The sequence below is a fragment of the Bos grunniens genome, chromosome 11, assembly GCF_055505025.1.
Source record: "Bos grunniens cultivar Pamir isolate PY7600 chromosome 11, Bosgru_T2T1.0, whole genome shotgun sequence".
Lineage (NCBI taxonomy): Eukaryota > Metazoa > Chordata > Mammalia > Artiodactyla > Bovidae > Bos > Bos grunniens.
Window position 1 is genome coordinate 34,725,754 of NC_141175.1, and position 22,171 is coordinate 34,747,924.

Here is a 22,171-nt window from a genome sequence, read left to right on the forward strand (position 1 = left end):
TCTGTCTCCAATTGCAGACCAAAAGCCTCCTAGAGACAGGGACAAGTAGTGTCCCCCCAAAGCTCCTAGGACCCAGGACAGGGTGGAGGAAAGACCAGATATCAGAGGAGGAGGCTAATCTAGGATGGGTCTGCCCCTTCAGGTTGACTGCGAGCACAGCCTATACAAAGGGCACATTGTCCTCTGATTTTGTGTGGGCCCTGGAATCTCCTGGACTCATAACTTTCCTCTTCCCCCCACTCCTCTTTCAATTTCAACTACAGTTCACACCTGTTCCCAGCAAGGCTCTGTCCCCATTTGCTTCTGTGAGATGTGTTAGGGGCTGCATGTATGACCCGTGCTCCTGGAGCTGTGTGCACCAATACTGACCCAGCCATGCAGCTACTCACCCGGCTGGGAGTACACGGTTCCCACGTCCATTTTGAAGGACCCCACCAGGGTGCCACTGCGCAGCAGGTTCTTGGAGTGAATCACCTTCCGGGCAGAACCACCAGCCGTCGATCAGGTGGGATGGGGCTGAGGCCGTGGGGCAGGGAAGGGCTGACTGATAGAGGGCACCCTCCCCCCAACTCTTTATGGGGAAGTGAGTTTCAGGTCAAGCAGGAGGGTGTCTGGCAGGGCAGGGGTATCTGTCTGAGGCTTAGCATCAGCCCCTTCTGCCTCGCCAGTGTTTTGCTGGCTTCCAGGTACATGTGAGCATGTTGTACACTGCACAGAATGATGTGGCTAAGGGAGTGAGAGGGGCCCAACTCCAGCCTGTGCCCTGCTTGGCTGGCTGTGCATCTTTTTATGGCTGTGCCGTCCTATGGCTGGCCTGCCCAGAGAGGATGCCCTTTTCAAGGCTGCACTAAAGTACAGTTTGAGCTAAGAGCCCCACCTGCTGGGCACTGCTCCCCACTCACCGAGATCTTGATGATCTTGTCAAACATGACATCAGGAGAGACGTGGAAGTCAAAGACGAAGTACTAGACGGGGAAAGACCCAGGCCTGCTGTCACTCGGCAGGCTGAGGCTCAGTGCCAGGCCCCTCTGTCCTGGCATTGCCGGTCTGCACTGGCCCGTGCCCCCTGAGCCCCGAAGTTTGGATAAGTAGAAGGGGCAACCACTAGTCCCCCTGACCACAGCTCTCAGGGGCAGTGAGCAGTCATGTGACCCTGAGCAACTCATTGTTCTGAACCTTAGCATCCCGAGCTGTCAAATGGACGTAATGACACCCCCCACGTAGAGTCTCATTATGAGGTTTGATGAGATACATATAAGATACTGTAAGATACACTGTAATTGTGTAGGTCCCATAGACATCACCATTAAACCACAAGGCTGCCTAGAAGATGCCCCCCAAGTTTGGAGGTGTTAAAATGTAAAGTAAGCTGAGACTTAGAACTGAGAGCTGATGAACTTAATCTGCTATAAACACAAATGCTGTGGGCATGATCGGTCCTCTCCAGCTGGGAGCTGCCACTCATGGTGCTGTGCCTGCCCACGTCTCCTGGCCTCGGGGTGCAGGCCCTGGGGACTAGAGTGCAGGCACTGAGCAGAAAGCCTGCTGCTTTGGTGAACTCATGGGCAGGGAGACAGAAGAAATGTTGAAGTGCTTGGAGTAAATGAGGAGAATCTGTTCGTGTTGCTGGGGGCTCACACTAGATCACTGTGGGTAAAAGTGCAGTTTTAGAGCCACAAAGCCTGAGCTTTCACTGTTGGGCCAATCGCTTCCTTTTCAGAATCTCAGTTTTCACCTCTGTGATGGGGGGATAATGAACCAGGGCCTCCAAGTGGAACCGCTCTGGGACAGCGGTCTTGTCATTGCTGGGAGGCGTGATTGTGAATCTAAATATGATGACCTGGGTCAAGGAACTTCCCTGGGGATCCAGTGGCTAGACTCTATGCTCCCAATGCAAGGGGCCTGGGTTTTATCATTGGTCAGGGAACTAGATCCCACATGCCACAACTAGAGATCCTGAGTACTGCAACTAAGACTTGCTGTTTAGTTGCTAAGTGGTGTCCGACTCTTTTGCGACCCTATGGACTATAGTCCGCCAAGCTCCTCTGTCCATTGGATTCTCCAGGCAAGAATACTGGAGTGGGTTGTCATTTCCTTCTCCAGGGGATCTTCCTGACCCAGGTATTGAACCCATGTCTCCTGCATCTCCTGCATAGGCAGGTGGATTCTTTACCACTGCGCCACCTGGGAAGCCCCAGATATAAATACAGAGCTTGGAAAATGGTTTCTAGGCTGGAATTAGGAGGTATCCTGTTTGCAGCTCCCATGTTGCCAGTCATGAGCCTGGCACAGAGCAGAGGCCGTGTATCTCTGTTTCATCTTTTGGATAAATATCCATTCAGAAAAGTGTTACCAAAACCCTTCAAGTACAAGGCAGGCCCTGGAGTGGGCTACAGTGATGCAGGAGATCAGGAGCCTCCTGGGTTGGATATGAAGGACCGAATGGAATTCAGGGATGTTATTGTCAAACAGAGGGGAATGCCCTGACCTCTAACCTAGAGAGTACAGGGAAGGACATTTGAGCTGGGCCCTGCAAAGTGAGTAGGAGTTTTCTGAGGAGCCACCAAGTGGGGAGATCAGTTCTGTTTCCTTGGAAGGAGGAAGCCACTTGAATGAAACATGAGGTGCACGGACCTGGTGCAAGGTGAGCTCTCCAGTCAGCCAGACAGGCCTCCACCACTATCATATAACCGTGGAAGACTGTGGGGGCCCTGTCTCCATATCTGTTAGGGAAAAATAGACCTTATCTAAGCCAGAGGTTTTCCAGTCAGGGATGTGTCCTGACCTAAGGTCAGAGATGTCGAGCCTGAGTTTCCTGACTCCTGGGAAGGATGTCACATGGGGCCGAGGGGGTCCTGAACAGCAGTGTCCCCAGCCTGGGACCTGCGGGAAACCAGCTATGAGAGTGGGGCTTCTCTCTGATTGCTTAGGAGATTTCAGTCAGGCCTGGCCTCAGGCTGGGTCCCTGTGAAGGGCAGAGACAGGCCTGGGTTTTACTCCTGCAGGTGCCCCGCTGGGGCCTCCCACAGTTTCCAGAGAGATGCCCCCACCTCTGAGAAGCAGACCCTCACCACACCCAGGATGGACACTGAGATGAGGGATGCCCATGCCTCACTAGGACCAGCCTGGCACAGCTCATTGCCTGGAGCCACTGAGAAGCAGCCTGGAGGCCCCTCCCAGAAAGGGAGGGCCACAGTGGCCAGGTCAGTGACTTTTGGGTTAGGCTGGTGTGTGCTCAGGTATCTGAGGGGTATGCTTCACCATAGCTGATTAAGATGGGCCCCTCCCTGGAGCCCAGACTCAGAGGCTGTGTCCGGTGGGGTGGGGTGGCCATCCGAGATGACAGAGCCCAGTGGGTGGAAGCAGAACAGTCTGGACCCTGCTCTGTCTATAATACTCTCTGTGATCTCAGCCCTTTTCATAGAGTGGCCTCAGTCTCCTCTGTAAGGTGGAGAGACTGAATTAGAAGGTCTCTGAGATTCTGTAACCTCAATGTGGCCTCAGACAGCTGCAATGAACAGCAGTGGAGACCAGGCCTTTCCCCTCCCACTCCCCAAGCGTCATGGCCAGTGGTCTGGAAGGGCCTCGCAGAGATTCAGGCACCCAGGATGGCAGCTGAGCAGAAAGCATGCACACGCAGAACTTGACTCTGGCACTTGGCACCTGGGCCAGGTCTTTCTCCAGGAGCCTCAATGTCCCTTATATAAAACGGGTTTGATGCTGACAACTTCTGATAGTGTGAGAGTCAGAAGAGATGAAGCACCTAAAGCATTTAGAAGAGAGCCCCGCACACAGCAAGCACTCATTAATGGTTCTAGTCCCCCCATGGGCCAGGGCTGGAAGGAGGCTGCCCTGCCCCAGGGCTCTGGCTGGGGAAGGACCTGGGACCAGGCCTCACAAGGTGTGAGGTTCACTCACTGGCACTGGTGGGAGCAGCACTAGGGAGGACAGAGGCCGGGTTCCTTTCACAGGGTGGACCCCGGCCAGACCAGGGTCAGAGGGCGTGGCACTCAGCATGCTGGGGGTTGTAACAGGTGGACCAAGGTCACCCGGCTGGTAGCCCTGTGTGACTCTTGAGTCCCAGCTTCTCCTATTGGCCCTATGGGGCCGGGGCCCAGGCTCTGCCACAGTTTGGAGGACTCTTCCCCACCCCGGGCCCCAGGGCTGACCTCATTATAGTAGGGGCAGTTAGTGGACTCCTTCATGGAGGTGTACTTCTTGTCATCGCCCACCTCCACACACACCACGGGGTCCATGTTCAAGCCCACCAGCTGCCGAGCCTCGATGACTGTGATGCTGACCTGCGGGCAGGAAAGAGGGTAAATGAGAAGGAAGGCCTGTGAACTTGGGTTTTTCAGGAGTCAGAGCCTGGCTGGTACCAGTCTGAGCACTGCTGAATCTGCTGGTGATCCTGGGTCGTTCCCCACCAAGCCTCAGTGCCCTCATTTATAAAGAAGGGAGTGAACTGGATCACCTCTAAGTAGGTGTGCACCAGAATTACCAGGGGGAGGGGGAGGGGAAGGAGGCGGGGGGGGGCGTTGGTGGTTAAAGACCCTGAGGCCCCCATACCACACTCCAGACCAACTCAACCCAATCTTGGGAGGGGATGGAGGAGTGCTGTCCAGCATCTGTATTTTTAAAGCTCCCAGATGATTCCAAGAGTTTTCACTGGCATCAGTGGCCCTGCCGCACAGAGGGCTGCAAACCCACTCCCACCCCCCAAGATTCTGTGCACTCAAAAATTAAGCTTTCTAAGTCTCCATTAACATGCATTTAGTTTTCTACTCCAGCACTTTTCATTTGAGTCCTGCAAGCCTCTGATATCTCTTTTTTTTTAATTTCTGGAATTTGGCCCCTTTCCATATTCCTGGTTTCCCTTCTTTTAATTTCTTTGAGTGCCCAGTAAGGCTTTGGTGCCCAGCTGGAGCACACTTTTTTTTTGGTCTTGATACTTGTATGTTGTGTGCAGTCTGTATTTTTTCAGTGGTGTCCACCTCTCTGGAATCATACTTCTATACTAGGAAGTCATTTTTCAGTTGTTCATCCATTCGACAAATATTTACATATACTGTGGTGTTGGAGAAGACTCTTGAGAGTCCCTTGGACTGCAAGGAGATACAACCAGTCCATCCTAAAGGAGATCAGTCCTGGGTGTTCATTGGAGGGACTGATGTTGAAGCTGAAACTCCAATACTCTGGCCACCTGATGCGAAGAGCTGACTCATTTGAAAAGACCCTGATGCTGGGAAACATTGAAGGCAGGAGGAGAAGGGCATGACAGAGGATGAGATGGTTGGACGGCATCACTGACACAATGGACATGGGTTTGGGCGGACTCCGGGAGTTGGTGATGGACAGGGAGGCCTGGTGTGCTGCGGTTCATGGGTTCGCAGAGTCAGACACGACTGAGCAACTGGACTGAACTGAACTGAACAGAGAGAGAGACGTGTGAGTATGTATGCACGTGTGCATAGTTCTCGTGAACTCTCATTTTAAGCCATCAGTTGTTGCTTGAATCTGGAGGTGTCAAGCCCCACTAGGGCAGCCATGATAAATAGGAAGACTTGGGAGTTCCTGAAATGACAATGAGCCTCAGTTTTCTCAGCTTTAAGTGGAGACACCTCCTATCCATAAATTTGCCTGGGGTTTGAATGAGATAATGTGTATTGAAGTGCTTTGTAAATTGTAGAAAGTCTGGAAGCTGTGAGCTCTTGTTATAAATGGCTTCTCAATAGAACTTACCTTCAGTTAATTGGTTGGGTCCCAGGCAGGTAGGCTCGTGTGTGATGCTTAAGTCTCTGGAACTTGCACTTTAACAAAATAGCCTATGCTGACCTAGTATTAGCATTTCCCTCAGCACTCTTCTAATGAAACCGTATGAGTTGCTTTTTATGCTTCTCATCTTGGAAAGTTGGTATTTTAATTGCTGTGCTTTGATGCAACTGCTAAATACGATTTTTACTCAAGAGAATTATTTTCCCTTTTCATGAAAAAGAATAGCCTTGAAAATTATCTTCCACTGCGTCCATCAAAGTCTTATAAATATCTGAAGGCCAAGAAAAATCCACACATTAAAACTAATGATGTTAAAAAAATAGAAACCCTGATGACAAAGAGAACATTGCCAAGCCAGTATACAGAACTAGAAACTGAATATTTACTAATTGAAGTAACACTTGAACTATGAAAGCAAGCATTTCTATGTGAACTTGAGGTTCTAAAGGGAATGGAGCTGAGAATATGGAGCTCTGAAGGAGTTTACCATTTCTTCAGGGAGCTAAAAGCAAAATAGAGCCCTCTGAGAAGTTTACTTCTCAGAGAAGAAAGTAAACTAGAAGTCCTTCCAGAACATTCTTTGCATAGTAGTTTATAGAGTTTTAAACTCTGTGAAACTTTTTTTTACCAAAGTTTTTTTTTTTTTTAATTTCATTTCCCCCCACAACTAACCAATACCCTCTCCTCCATAAAAAAATGAAAATATTTTCAAGACTAGTAACTCAAGACTAGGAAGTAGACAAACACATTGTTGGCATAATAAGGTACTAAAGAGATGCCATCAGGAGATTTGTCCTTGCAATGTGAGAAGTTGATTGGCTTCTCTGTTTTTCATCCAGAGACCCAGCCATAATGATAGCCTTTTTGCCCCCTAGTCCTCTTCAGGAGCAGAGGACTCCTGTCTTTCCATGATGGAAGAGAAGGCAATTACAGCCACAAAGGGACCAACAGACCAGCTAACCAGGGAAACTATTGGCGGCTGGCTATTACATCTTCTTATCCCAAGATAAAGGACACGATCCCCAGGTGGCTTCACGAAAGTCATCACCAGGAACAATGCTGAGTGTGAACCTGTACCTCTGTCTTGGGAGAACCCATGAGTCATGGTGCTCTCTGACCTGCTCCTGAGGGATCAGATGGGGCTGCAAGAACATGGGTGGGAGCTTGAGATGAGATTAGTGCTGCTCTGCTGAAACATCCTTTACCTTCTCTTGTCTCCAGGTGACAGGGATGTGATATGTTCAGTTGCGCATTTTGAGAAGACCATTCCAGTGGTGTGTAGAGGATGGTGTGGAGGAGGCAATACGAGGACAGGGAGACCAGATAGGAAGTGGGTGCCACATTGTGCTTGAGCTGGGGAGATGACATGGGGATGAGAACTGGAGAGATGTTTGGAGGTGACAATGTATATGATCTTGGTGCCAGGAAGACAGGGTACAGCTCAAGACTCCATGACCCACCAAGAACATGTCTGCCAAGTGCCACGCTTTGCCCACTCCGATGGGCAAACTGCATATTCCCAGGGAGGAAGCTGTGGCTTCTTGCTTTTGAGATGTCGATAATCAGGAAAGGGTTTACATATAACATGCATTCTAAAAAGCAGAGACATTAGTTTGCCAACAAAGGTCTGTCTAGTCAAGGCTATGATTTTTCCAATAGTCATGTATGGATGTGAGAGTTGGACTATAAAGAAAGCTGTGCACCAAAGAATTGATGCTTTTGAACTGTGGTGTTGGAGAAGACTCTTGAGAGTCCCTTGGACTGCAAGGAGATCCAACCAGTCCATCCTAAAGGAGATCAGTCCTGGGTGTTCATTGGAAGGACTGATGATGAAGCTGAAACTCCAATACACTGGCCACCTAATGCAAAGAGCTGACTCATTGGGAAAGACCTTGATCCTGGGAAAGATTGAAGGCAGGAGGAGAAGGGCACGATAGAGGATGAGATGGTTGGATGGCATCACTGACTCAATGGACATGAGTTTGGGTAAACTCCGGGAGTTGGTGATGGACAGGGAGGCCTGGCGTGCTGCAGTCTATGGGGTTGCAAAGAGTCGGACATGACTGAGCAACTGAACTGAACTGAACTGAACTGAAACAGAAGAAACAAAGGGCCTCAGGACCTCATTTCAGAGCTACCCAATCTTTAGGTTGATTCTCGGCCTGAGGATCCTTTCTGGGTCTGAGTTCAGCTAAGTCTCCCTGGCTGAGGTCTTTCTAACTCGGCAAAGCCAAGCTCTACGAGAAAGTGAAGTCTTTCTGACAGGTTTTCTTGCTTTATACATTGCACTCATTGAAAGCAAGAATAGTCCCACATTTTCACCCTCACAGCTCTCTCTCCAAGTACATTAACACTTACAGTTGAGATGTGAACCAACCTGTCAGGGAACGCTGTGTTACCAGGCTAAACATGAATACAGCTGCTTTGTTCAGTTTGGAATGTTTACAAAATCTTCGGAGGCAGACTCTCTGGTCCACTTAATTAAAGTCTCTGGCAAGAAGCAGTTTGAGAGAGCTTTTGAAAACATGCAGTAGGCAGTAAAGATGAACAGAGACCAGAGGGAGAGATGGTCCTCAATTATTTGTTCTGACGATGGGATAGGACACCCGCAGGACTGACCCTTGTTTCTAGCTTTGAATAACTGCAGAACCTGGGGCAAGCTCCTTATCTACTCTGCGCCTCAGGTTCTCACCTATGAAATACAGCAATACCGATGTTTGGGTGGTTGTTAAGATTTTATTAACTTAAACAGTTATACTAGTCACAACAATAACAATGGCACCATTTTCTGTGCCCTTATGTGGCAGACTGGTGACACTGTGGAGGGAACGGTATCTGACTATGAGGCTCTTTCTTCTTTGGAATTTTTTCTCTTCTCAGCTCGGAGCATAACCCTGAGCCCAGTGTCCTGGAAAAGCCCTCAGAAGTGTTAGTATGTTCTGTGCCTGGGTTTTGGCAGAGAGGTGAGGAGGTGACATTCCCAAATGTCCTAGGAGCTCAGTGGTGTGATGCTGTCTGAAACCACAGGGGCAGGTCTGCTTGACATGGCCCAGGGTGAATTTTCAAGCCCCTGGGAAGATGGAATTTTCAAGCCAACTGGATGAAAACAAACCCAAGCAAGGATTCAGGGAGACAAGGTGTGTCCTTGAGGATATATGACCAGAGGTACCTGCTACAGAGAAAGGTGGTGTCTAGTCCTAAACATCCTCTCCTGAGTGAGGCGAGGTCATCTGCCCTTAAAGAAGGTGCATGAGGCCTGGGAAGTCAAAGATCAAACCCTGACACAGGAAAAGGTATTCTGATTCTGGGGCCTGGCACTGGACCTAGGCAGGAAGTGCAAAGGCATTCAGGTGGGGTCTGCTGAAGGCTCTGACCAGCCAGCATTCTCACTCAATTCTAGGAATGCCCAGCAGCCTTTCACAGCAGCTGGGCCTTGTTAGCCCCTAAGGGAGGGTCCAGAGGAATGCACGGTCCCTGGACCGTTCTCGTTTGCAGTTTATAAATAAGTACTAGGTGATTGGGTTTTTACATTAGCCTTTTGTGAGTTATGTTAGTGTAACTCATTCTCTCGGGCTCCAATCAACTCTGGGAGAAGAGACAAAATTGAGGGTCTGGCCCTGCGAAGCTGTAGATGAGGCCTGCAGCTGGGAGGCTGCACTGGGGCCCTCTGCCCATGGGGCACTCTCCCCGTAGCTCCCAGCCATGCTCCATCCCACTTGCACTGGTGGCCACATTAGCAATCTCACAGCTGCAAATCTCTCTAGATCTCAGCCATTTGGTCTCCAGTTTTAGAAACATACAAATAAAAAAATTAAGTGTTAATTTCAGAAAATACAGAGACGTAAAAAGAAGAACCCCACCCCCAACTCTCAGCTTCTATAGATAGCCAGGATTGACATTACTTCTGGTATTAAAATAATACAAAGCAATAATTTAGAAAAAAAATCACACCAAATAATCTATATATTTCTTTAGAGGCCCTCATTTTAAATGTTTTTGTGAAGTTATTTGGTCTGTTTATGTTTTTTCTAAGTCCCTCTCACTTTATAAAGTCCATTACAAAATCCTAAGAGACCTTTGACCAGCATAAGCAGAGTTCACACCCTCCTTTTTGAGTCTGTATCCTTCTACTTATGACACTGTGTCCTTTGTGGGTCTCTATCTCTCTACTTATGACACTGTGACCACAGTGCTTGAACAGTAAGGAGATCAGACCAGTAAATCCTAAAGGAAATCAACCTTGAATATTCATTGGAAGGGCTGATGCTGAAGCTGAAGCTCCAATACTTTGGCCACCTGATGTGAAGAGTGGACTCATTGGAAAAGACGCTGATGCTGGGGAAGATCGAAGGCAAAAGGAGAAGAGCGGGACAGAGGATGAGATGGTTAGATAGCATCATCGACTCAGTGGACATGAGTTTGAGCAAACTCCAGGAGACAGTGAAGGACAGGGAAGCCTGGTGTGCTGCAGTTCATAGGGTCGCAAAGAGTCTGACACGACTTAGCGACTGAAGAACAACAATCAGTGCTTCCCAGGAACAAGCTTAACTTGGTAATTTATATTCAGTGTGTGGTTCTCTATGACCCCTCGTATCCATGCCCCCACAGAGTCTAAAACAGTCATCTGGCAAGAACCACCTGCGAGAGAGTCAGAAAGACATGAGGACTCTTGCTGCCCCCACGTACCTGGTAGTCCATGGGCCGCCCAGCACTTGGCTCCATCTTGATGTCTGGCTTAGACCTGAGAAGGAGAATGTACTGTCAGGCTGGGTGTAAGGGCACTGCTTGCAGGGGAGGAGAGCACTGGCAGTGGTTAGACCTTGGAGAAGGGAAGAGGACAGAGTCATGATTGTCAAACACTCCAGGACTGCCAAACAGAAAGGGGATTAGTGGTTCTCAGAGGCTCTAATAGAGAGGACTAACCAATGGCAGAAGTAAAAGGAGGCAGGTCATTAGGTCAACAGATTCAAGTGTTGGGCAGCCCTGTGATTTCCCTTTGCCCAGAGGTATTCAATGACCTGGGAACAGCCCCCTGCCTTTGCAGGGAGGGAGGTGAGGGAGATATCCAGGAAAAGAAGAAAGGGGCAAAGTTAGGAAGGAGCTGTCCATGGGCTCTGATTCTTCTCCACCCCAATTCCAAATATAGCAAGCTAGGCCTGCCTGACCTGGTGAAGCCAACCAGGGTTGCGAGGCTCCTGCCCACTTACCGCTTGTTGGAGACATTGGTGGTGAGGGCTGTGACGGATGCTAGTGACACGGAGTCAGGGTCCAGCCCATCCCCCAGCCGAATGGCCAGGCGGTCAAGGTCCTCCATCTCCAGAACAGCTGGTTCATCTGGGGAAAAGGGAGGACTAGTTAGGTGGGCTGGATGGTGGGCTGGTGATGGTGTTTCCTCTTTTGCTTCGGCATCCAGGAAGCTAATAGTCAATTTCCAGGTTTACTTGGTGGCATCTACTTAGAATGTTATAGTCTGCTTATCTGCAGTGTTTCTGACCTAATTTTGATCTTTAACAGATACTGTATCTGGCCTTGCCTTTTAATTTTAATTGAATATAACTCATCCCGGAGAAGGAAATGGCAACCCACTCCAGTATTCTTGCCTAGGAAATCCCATAGACCGAGGAGCCTGTAAGGCTACAGTCTACGGGGCTGCAAGAGTCAGACATGAATAGTGACTAAACCACCGCCACAATTCACTATGCAAGTACTGAATATCCTTTGTGGAAGAAGGTTAGGAATAAAGAATCCAAACTTATGTATCTTCTATCAATGGCTACCATTTACTGAGTGGCTACTACATGTCAGGCATAATGCTAGGCACTTTATACACATATCTCTAGCTCTCATAATCTTCATAGTCATATCTTGCCAATATAGGTACTATTCTCACATCACAGACAAAGAAATTGAGACTCAGGAAGGAACTTATCTTTGTAAAATAGCTGATGGACTTCAGAACCTAACCCTGTACTGATGTGTATTAATCCAATGAGATGAAGGAATGATGATTCTGAGAAGCTACCCAAGGATGATGGGTTTGAGCCTCAGCCAGCAGGTCTACCCTCTCCAGTCTAGGAAGGAGAAAGGCACAGCTGGAATATACGTGGGGGCAAAATATAAGGAGAGAGATTCTGGGACCAGTGGGCCACACGGGGGATGCTGGGAGAGAAGCCAGGAGCCCTGAGGATGGTGGACGTGTGATCCACAGACCTGACTTAGAAAGCTACACACAGCTCCACTGTACTTCCATTTCTCCCCTTAAACAGCTGTCGTGTCCCCTCACCCGTGCCACAGGCCACTCCAGTCTTCCATACCCACCCTGCTTCTCTCCCCCAAGGCGGTCCCTGCAGCCCCCTGAGAGGGAACTGGGTAAATGGTAGGCAGAGAGTCCTGCCATGGAGCAGGCATTCTCAGGACTCAGATTTTCCCATAGAAACAGGGAATTGGCCAAATAATTTTTTTTTTGTTATTCCCTCCTCTGATTAAAAATCCCTAGGCTTCTGTGTGAAGGATGGAAGCCAAGAGGGCAGGAGGAGCCCACTAGACAGAGGTCTCTGCTGCTGCTGTTTTGTATCGGAGGAAATGTGGTACCCACCTCCAGCCCTCGGAGCGCCCCCTTCTGGAGGACCTCTCTCAGGACGGGGTTTCTCTGACAGCTAATGATAGGCCCCAGGTGGCTCCTCTGGCCAATAGCAGGAGAGCCCACTGGGAGGCCGCTCGCGGAGAGCAGGGGTTTCGTCCCTGGCAGGTGCGGAGAGAGGGGTGAACTAGACCTTGGTCAGGGGCACGCATCCGTACCTTGTCTTTGGGGTTCCTCCTTTTGAGGCCGGTTCTTGCCGAGCTTCATGGCGGAGAACACGCTCCTCCCGGCTCTGTGAGGGGGCAGCCAGAATGAGGTGGAGGGAGATGGACGTCAGGAGGAAGACACACAGACGATAGAAGAGCAAAACCCGAGAGAACTCGTAAGGGAAAGGAAGATCCAAGCCCCAGCCCCTTACCTACTGGTCCCGAGATATCCTGGGGGCCAAACTTCCCAAATTGGGAGCCCTGAAGGAGAACTAGGGCAGAGGAACCTCCGTCATATCCTCCTTCCCCATGCCTTCACACCATTAAGGAGCAGGTTGGGGACAGCGACCACAAGAAGGTGGCCTTCAGGTGGAAAAAACCGTTTCAACTGAAGCCTGTCAGGGTCCTAATCCCAGCCCCCTCAGTTCAGTCTTAGAGCTCTGAGCTCCACCAGTGGGCAAGACTCATCCTCTCCCACCGTGGCCGTACTTTGGCTGGATGCAAAGAAAGTCAGACAAGAGAGACAAAGCATCAGAACAGAATGGCAGAAACAGGACTCAGAGGGGCAGAGCTGATGAGCAGGTAGGAAGTGTGGTTGAAACAAGCTGCTTAGTTCTCAGACAGCCCTGGTACTCAAAGCCTGCCTTTGTGTCCTTGGATTCTCCTTGGTCCCCAGTGAAAAGGAGATGGGCCCTTTCCTGTCCCCATCTTTGGTCCTGGTTTTACCCTTTTTGCCTGTCCCTTCTCACTCCAGGCAACCCCCACCACCGTCCCCCACCACCTTCTGCCAACCTCCAGGAATGTATGGCAGGCTCCATAGTTCCTACCTCTTCCTCTGTTGGTCTGGCCTTGTGACCCCGGGTGAAGGGCCTTGCAGTCAGGAGAGCTGACGAAAGGGGGCAGGGGGTCCTTACTGTATCCAGTGATGTCCCTGCAGCTGAGCTTGCGATCCTAGCTCCAGGAGGGACCAGGAGTAGGACCAGCAGGGGTAAAGTGCAGTATTCCATTACCCTGTCAATATTGCATGAGATGGACACCTGACTCCCTGCACTTCCCATTCTCCCTCCTCCTGGCTCTGCCCCTGTCAAGCTGGGCCCCATTCCTAGGCGGGGCAGGGTGCAGACTCTAACCCTGAGCTCACCTATAGCAGAGCCCACCCATCTTTGAGTCAGGCATCTCCCAGTGGAGGTTTGGCTATGGTTCCCCAAGAACTCCTGTTCTTTATGTTGGGTCATGTGAGATTCTGGAAAACCTTCTGTCCTTGTAGAGATGGCCTAGAAACTTCAAGCTCCTCTACTTAGGGTTGGGGAGCCAATCTCATCCTCCAAACCTGGCCCTAATCTAGCTACAGGCCTTTTCTTTACTCTTTATATGCTCGGCCAGACATGGAGGAGTGTGTTAGGAGAGCAACTAAGAACCACTTCTTCATGTGATACCAGTTCACAGTTTAGGAAACACTGGCATCTTGATGGTTTCCTAAAAAGGCATGAGGCAGGTGAAGGAAGGTTGGGGAAACACTGATCTCTTTGCACTATACAGCGTCATGTTATCTGGGGCATATCAACAGGAGGAGAAGGAGAGAAGTCACTCTAAAAAAAGAAAACCAAAGCCTTTGGAATTATCTTTAAAAGTTTCTCCCCAGTAAGAGACAATATAACTTTCCTTGAGCAACTAATCTGGGCCAAGGCTTTTCCAGATGTTTGCTGATTTCATCTTCATGGCAGTCCTGGGAGGGACTGCAGTCCATGTGTCCTGGGAGGGCCATATGCTTCTCCTCTTTCAACCCATGAAAAACCTGAGGCTCAGAGAGTTGGGATGGAAGCTACCATCTCCCAGGGCAGCAGTACTTCCAACTGCATCCTTGATGCTGTAGGGTCACACTTCTCTCGGGGTGTGAATCCCACATCCTCACCATTGGGAATGGTGGTTGAAAGTCTCCAAGAACCAGCACAGCTTGCTGATGAGGAAAGATGTCATCTTGAAGAGTCCCAGGGACCATGTTTACAGAGAGGGGACTCATGGAAAAATAATCTAAGCATCAATACATTTTGGGGAAAGAAGGCTATAAATATTAAATCACCAGTGACCTAACACTGAACAGATCAATGAGCCTGTTAATAACAGTCATAGAGTGGTGAGAAAGGAGCCGTCTTGCCTGGCTTACAACGCATCATCCTGTGAGATTTCTCCCTGCTTGGTGGCCTTGGTGGCCTACAGGGCAGGGGTGCCAGCTGTACTCTGACTCTGCAACAGGAAGTGAGCCTAGTGGGGCCCTGTCTCTGCTTCCTGTCTCAGTGTTTGGGTTTCCTTTCCTCCCAGCCTTGCTGCTCTCCTGGATAACCGAGGAGTGTCCTGGAGGGCCCTGTGCTGACCAAGTACAATCACTGCTTGGCCATTCCTGGGCTGTGTCATCTTTAGAGTCCCCAGCCCCAGTCCACGTGTGACCTACATGCTACCATCACACACAGTCTGCTCTAGCCACACAGTCCTCATCCCCCACCCCACCCCCGCCTTAATGTCCCCCAGGAAAGTGCTCTGAGATGGTAGGTCAAAGCCAGGTGTCAGGTCAGAATAGACCCTGCCTGGAGAAGCCAGCTACTCTGCATCCTGGGATGGGTGGGATCTAGCCCTTCTGCCTGAGGCCCAGAGGAGGTTAGGGTGGCAGGGAATTGTGGATTTCTGATGCTGATCCCAAGGACCCACCCAAGTGGAAAAGGGCTTGGGGCTTCCCTTAGGCAGTTATGGCCCTTGAATTTGAAAGTCATTTTATTTCTTAAAACAAACATATTTGGAAGCAAACACTGAGACTTAAAAAAAAAAAAAAACTATACTTATTCAACCATTGTTTACCAGAAAGTGAAAGTGTTAGTTGCTCAGTCCTGACTCTTTGCGACCCTATGGATTAGGGCCCTCCAGGCTCTTCTGTTATTGGGATTCTCCGGGCAAGAATACTGGAGTGGGTTGCCATTTCTTTCTCCAGGGGATCTTCCTAACCTAGGGATTGAACCGGGGTCTCCTGCATTGCAGGCAGATTCTTAACCATCTGAGCAACCAGGGAAGCCTGACTATTGTCTACTAGACCCGGAAGCAATTCAAAGAAGAAACTCCTCTCCCTAGACCTTGCATAATTTTAACTATCTCAAGTGGATACGCTCATTAGTGGGACTCCTGTGTGTCTGGGAGTATCTCAGAATGGAGACATCCTATAAAAAAATGCATAATGTGTAGGATAAGTGTAATTCCCAGATTCTTACTGTAGGCTCTGGACCTGTTTGTTTCTCTTAGACCTGCTTTTCATTCCTGTGAACTGTGGGCAGTAGAGCATGATGCCATTGGCTATCACTGCCCTTTGTAATCCTCTGATTGATGACACATCATAATTCACTATAGAAAAAGCTTTTGGGCTTCCCTGGTGGCTCAGTGGTAAAGAGTCCATCTGCCAATGCAGGATACATGGGTTCGATCCCTGGTTCCAGGAAGATCCCACACGCTGCAGAGCAACTAAGCTGGTGTGCCTCAACTATTGAGCCTGTGCTCCAGAGCCCAGGAGCTGAAACTACCGAAACCCGCGTGCCCTAGGGCCCGTGCTCTGCAACGAGAGAAGCCCCTGCAATGAGAAGCCATGCGCCACAACTACAGAGTAGCCCCCACCGGCCACAGCCAGAGAAAAGTCCTCGCAGCAATGAGGACCCAGCACGGCCAAAAAAGTAATTAAAAAAAAAAAAAAAAAAAAAAAAGCTTTGAAAAAAGAAAAAGCTTTTTCTGCTTATCAGTTCCCAGAAAACAGCATGCCTGTTTCTCTTGGCAAAGGGTAAAGGTTATTTTTCAAATAAATGTTAACTTAATCAGGGAATTTTAAAGATTACCCACTTTGTATTAAAGATTTGGATTTCAAAAAAGGTAAATTGTTGGTTACTGATCTACTGATGTTTGTTTGTTCTAAATTCTGCATTTTGTCTAGAAGGTTCTCCAATTGCTACAGATGTAGTATGGTCAGAAACAGACAAATACAACAAGCCAATAATCAACTTGGTGTACAACCACTTTGCAACCAAGTGGCTCCTTATTCGTAGCTGCATGAAAACAGGAAAAGCAGGAGGCCAGGGAGGTGGGCTTCTCAGGACCCTCTGAGGGTTTGTGGTCACAGCTGAGCTTTCCCATCACTGGATTCATGGCAGTTGTAATGATACGCACCCGCAATTTAGACTGCTAGTTCTCTCTAGAGAGAAGTCTTTAAAGTTAGTTCACTCATTTTAAACTCTTTTTTTCATTTATGGACCTAATGGTTTCTTTGCTTGTTCCATGGCTCAGAACTAGAAGAATGTCTTTGTGGTTGGGTAAAGCTCCTTGGGGAGAGACTGGAACTCTTCAATGATGACTTGGAGACATTCGACAAACTAGACTGTGTGAGCTGAGTCCCACTCAGTCAGGTGTCTGTGTTATCCTGGAGGTTGTGACTTAGAGGGGTGGGACTGGAATTGAACCAACTGAGGCCGTGGCTTCTCCAGGGCTTCTGCCCTCCAACCACCTGCAGCAGGAACTGTCAGAGCTCATTAGCTCAGTTCAGCTCAGTTCAGTTACTCAGTCATGTCCGACTCTTTGTGACCGCATGGACTGCAGCATGCCAGGCCTCGCTGTTCATCACCAACTCTCAGAGCTGAGCTTATTAGCTCAGGCCTCAGGTAATTGGGAGAAACAAATTCCTACCTAAGAGATGGCTTCCCTGGTGGCTCAGAAAGTAAAGAATCTGTCTGCAATGCAGGAGACACAGGTTTGATCCCTGGGTCAGGAAGATCCCCCGGAGAAGGGAATGGTAACCCACTCCAGTATTCTTGCCTGGAGGATCCCCTGGACAGAGAGGAGCCTGACAGGCTAAGTCCATAGGGTCACAAAGAATTGGACACGACTGAGTGACTAACTTTACCTAAGAGACACCGGATTTGTGGAAATAGAGATTTCCTTTTATTTCTCCTCAGTAGAGACAGAAACTAACAAGTCTTGCCACACAATAACCTTTCAGAGATTTAAAACAGTTCCCACAGTTTTTCTTCTTCAAGCTAAAGAATTTTGACTTATTTATCTCTTTTTAGAAATCCCTAAGGCTCTACACATTAAGATAAGAATAATAAATGCCAGTTACGTGAATTGGAAATGGCAGAACATTAGGATGGGGTCGTGCTAGGGAACCAGCATTTACTGTGGGCCCACTACATGCGCTCACCGAGGCACCCCTTCGTCCAGTTGTGGCCAAAGGGGTCAGGTCAGTCTGAATCCCTTGGGGTCCAGCCCAGGACAGACTGCAGAGCTAGAAATCAAGAAGGGTCTTAGAGCATCGCTGATCTCAGACAGAGAGGCTAGGGGACGGGGCAGCTTGTATGTGTCTCATACAAACCTTTTATGTCCAATTGTCCATGTAGAAACCTGACCCCAAGCCCTCTCCCTAGGTGGGACCCTGAGCTCAGCATCTGCCATCATCTCCCACAGCCCCCAAGATCTGGTTCCCTGGCTCCTTCTCCAAGCCTGATACACGCTCAGCCTGCGGCTTCTTCCCTTGTTTGTAACCTGGCAAACTCTCTGACCCTTTGGGTCTCTGGGCCTGAGTTTCCCCTCTCAGTGCTGCTGCCTTGTCATCATGTTTTTTTGCTCATGTATAACAAGTGGGAATTGGAGTTCGTGCTTTCATTAAACGAGGCTGCGAGTCCCTGGGATGTTAATGCAAGCAGCACACCAAGCCCCATCAGTGCTCATCACTTCAGACTCCTGTACACACAATTCTGCTGTCGCCATGCTAACCTCAGGTCGATTGATTTTTAACTTATTTTGGACCACTGTTCTGAGAAAATCTCTTAACATCTCTGGGGCTCAGTTTCCCTATCTGGAAAATAAAGACCACACTCTTGGCTTTTTGGCTTTTGTTGGTGTGTTTGGAGAACTGAGAGCGTAATCAAGGGCTCTAAACTTCCTGGGCCTACTGTAAACTCTGGGTCAGGAGTTAAAATGCCCTGGGTTTTATTTAGTCTCAGCTCTGCTGCTCTTCTGGGGCTCAGATCTGTCATCTGCAAGAACGGGTGTTGGAGCAGAGGCCCCCTCCAGTGTGCTCAACCCTGACTGCCACTCCCCTTGTGAATTCCCTGTGATGCTAGAAGGTCCTTGAGGTGACACAAGCTCTGGGGGAGCCTGGGGGACCCACTTGTCAGTCCCCCCACCATCAGGCCTTGAGACTTCCCAGTACCTTGTGGTGGCCCCTCCCCATCTGGAGGTACCTCCTTCTTTCCCTCTGGGGAATGGAGACAGTGAAGACCACCAGAGAGGGGTCGTCCCTCCTTAGCTTTCCAGGCTTCATGTTCCAGCTGCCCCCTGTGGCCACTCAGCACCCAGAATTTGTCTTCCTTGGGCCTCCAGTGCTACATGTCCATCTGCCTGGCCCTGCCTTGGTACCAGGAGGAGGCGGCTTTTGGCCTCATGAGCTGTCCTTACTCCCTCCCTCACAGGAGAGCCTGCCCACAGGGATGAGGGACTGAGCAGGGAAGTGGAGGAGGAATCGAGACACTGAAAGGAGGGAGGAGAGAGTGGAAACCAGAAGGCCTGCCCCCACCCTGACACCTCCGTGTTCCTCGCCCCCGTGGCCAGATGGAGAGACCTCCCTCGCCCTACCTTTGCCCAGTGCTGTCTCCACTCGGATCTGGGCCCCCCGCCACCTGCACCCTGTGCTGGGGACCCTTCCCTCTGACGAGCTCCACGGGCTCCACCTGGCCTGGGACACCTACTTGTGCTCGCCATCTCTGCCTCCCTTGGTCTTCTCTCTGCCTTTGCTGAGTAGGAGGAAGAAATGAGGAGACAAGGGGACGTGTGTGAGAGCCTGTGAACCAGAGTCACTTGCAGACTTAGTCCCTGACCCTGCTGACCCCCATGATCCCGGGGGGCCTTCTTGTCCCAGAGACCCTGCCTCCCATAGCTTTTCATGTCAGCAAGCCTGAGCCTGCTGGGCAGGGGTCCCAGGTCCCTGGGCTCTACCTTGGGGGTGGGGGGCTGTAATCCTGATTCTGAGAGAGGAGCTCTCAGGACTGGGCCTCCAAACCCAGAAGAACCTGGAGCCTTGGTGACAGAGGAGGCTTCAGGGTCCCTGGATCTCCCCCCACCCCAGGTCAGGGTCTGGGGAATTCAGGATGCAGGCCGCAGGTGCCACAGGGAACACAAGGTTAGATGAGCCAGGCCCGAGCCCGGGCCACCAGGCTATCTTCCTCAGGCTCGATCCCCTCCAATGGAGTAAGGGGCTCCTAGGCTCTGAGGAACTCAGAGAAGAAAGGGGGCCCCAGGACGTTCTGGGTCTGCAGCAATAAGCCAGCTGTGGCTCCAGGGTTCAGAGCAGGGCTCCTCCTCCTCCTTAGGGAGACTTCCAGAAAGCCCTTCTGGAATGTTCTCTTACTGCTTCCCTGATGCAGGCACATTCCCACCCTACCCCTCCTCACACACTCCAGGCCTCTGGGCTGGCAAAGGGGGCTGCACAGGTGTACACTCTCAGTGTAGAAATGGAGAAGGGAAAAGCCCCTCTTTTTGTGAAAAATAATACTCTCCTGATTTTACTACGACCACTTTAGGGACTACAGCTAGCATTAATACTAGTAACTGTACAGCCCTGCGTGGCCTGCCCTCAATCACTCAGCCCACAAGGGTGGGGATGACAGGTTTGACCTCATGGTCATCCTTGTTGCTAGGGGACCCCTCCCTGAATCCCCAGACAGGCCTGACTTTCCTCCTAGAGTCCACACTGTGTTTTTAGTGTTCCAGTGTGGCCAGGTAAGTTTTCTTCTTCAGTCAACACACAAACACACACAAGCTCTTTCTCTCTGTCTCAGTTTCACTCACCTCTTCCTCAGGCTCCCACCCCCAGCGCTCTGTCTGCACAGTTAGAAGCAACCATGGGGTGGGGGTAGGGAATCAAAACTGTGGCCTCTGGGCTGAAGAGGACCCCCACCTCAGGTGAAGTGGCTGAGTTTGGGAGGAGTCTCCTGAGCACCGCTTCACCACAGGTCTCACCTTGGCCTTGACCTAGCTCCTCTGGGCTGCTTGGGAGTGGCTGCAGCTCTGGAGCTCAGCCCGGTGGAGGGAGGTGAGGGGAGGGGCCTTGGGAACCTTGCACTCTGGGGGTGAGGCTGAGTGTGCTGACCCCCCCGACCCACACATACACATCTATGCACACCCTGGGGCACATGCCTCATGCGCATCTCTGTCAGAGCCCCCAGCCATGCACACATGCCCGCTGACCCCTGGCCCCAGACATAGGAGGGAGGTCTCCATGGGTCTCCACTGGAGTAGAAGAATGACCCAGAAGGAGAACAAGAAAAGTGACCCCCTCCCTCCCCTCCCCTAGGATGAGGCCCAGCAGAGGCACCCCTACATCTCCAGGGACACCAGGAAGGGCGGTAGGCAGGAGTAGGGCCGTAGGGCCAGGGCAGGTGGACAAAATAAGCAGTCTTGGAATACGCCTCTGCGGTGCAGCTTCAAGATTAAAGCTGGGTTCCCTTCTTTGTCCTTTCTAACAGTGGATCCTTACCAGAACCTGGTGGTGTGTGCAGCACCTCGGTGTCACCCAGAGCTAGAACGTACATGCAGGTAAGCGTGTGAAAACACTCGAGCACTTGAGTGTGTGTGCACGTGTGTGTGTTCAGGGCTGAAGTCTCCTCTCTCCTCAGACACCGGGGCAGGTGTACACTGACACACAGGGGCCCAGAACCCCGACTTTTTGGTTCTGAGAACAAAGTGCCCCTGGAGTTAGTAATTCATTCCCTCTCTCTGCAGCACTGATAGCAAGGGAGGTGAGGGTAGCGGGGCGAGGGAGCCCTGTGAGTGGGTGAGGCCCTGGCCCGGGGCCCAGGTGGCGCTGAAGCCCTGGCTGTGGGCAGCTTTGTTGGTAGGGCCCTTGGAGTGGGATGGGGTGATAATATCCGAGAAGGATCTTGGACCAAAAAGTCAGATGCTGCTTGGGGTAGAACAAGTTGTGGTGGGGTGACATGGAGACTGTGGGAAGGGAGGAGGAAGGAAGGGGACCCTGGCTGAGCACTGGCCACGGGCCAGCACTGTCAGCCAACAGGGACTAGACAAGCAGACAGAGTGACTCAGAGGGCGTGTGACTGGCCAGGGCCTGGGATTGATGGACTGAAGGAGAGGGTTGATGGAAGGCAAGGGGTGCGGGTGGTGATAGGTTGGGGGCTGGGGGCAGAGCTGCCAGCTGCTTCCCTGAGGTCCAATGGGAGGAACTTCCAGGAAGATCCCTACGGCCTTGGCAGTGTAGAGGAGTGACTGCAGAGGTCCCTTCCAGGAGGGAGGGTGAGATGGCAGGAGCCCAGCAGGGGGAGCCAGGCCCTTGAAGAAGACCCCCACATCATCGCCTCTGCCCTCCAAGGAATAGACATCTCTTGCCACCAGTCCTGAGCCTGAGGCTGTTTCCTGACACTCACTCCACAGCCCCCTACCCCAGCCTCTCCAGCCTGCACCCCACCCAGCCACGACCAACAGGGAGGAGTGGATTCCCACACCAGACCCTTGTGGGTCCAGACGACCAGGCGAGACACTGCTGAGTGCCGGCAATGAGTCGTTGGGAAAACAACAG

General features: G+C 50.7%; 1 protein-coding gene across 1 annotated transcript in view; it reads right to left on the reverse strand.

Annotated features, from left to right (window-relative positions):
• OTOF (otoferlin) overlaps nt 1-22,171 on the reverse strand; it is an 89,630-nt gene that overhangs the window by 27,170 nt on the left and 40,289 nt on the right. Inside the window, exons 6-11 of the mRNA XM_086325940.1 lie at nt 12,574-12,647; nt 10,983-11,109; nt 10,462-10,516; nt 4,170-4,301; nt 903-965; nt 390-474 (exon numbers count right to left, since the gene is read on the reverse strand). Of these exons, the coding sequence (XP_086182066.1) occupies nt 390-474; nt 903-965; nt 4,170-4,301; nt 10,462-10,516; nt 10,983-11,109; nt 12,574-12,647 (536 nt within the window). The remainder of the gene's footprint in view (nt 1-389; nt 475-902; nt 966-4,169; nt 4,302-10,461; nt 10,517-10,982; nt 11,110-12,573; nt 12,648-22,171) is intronic.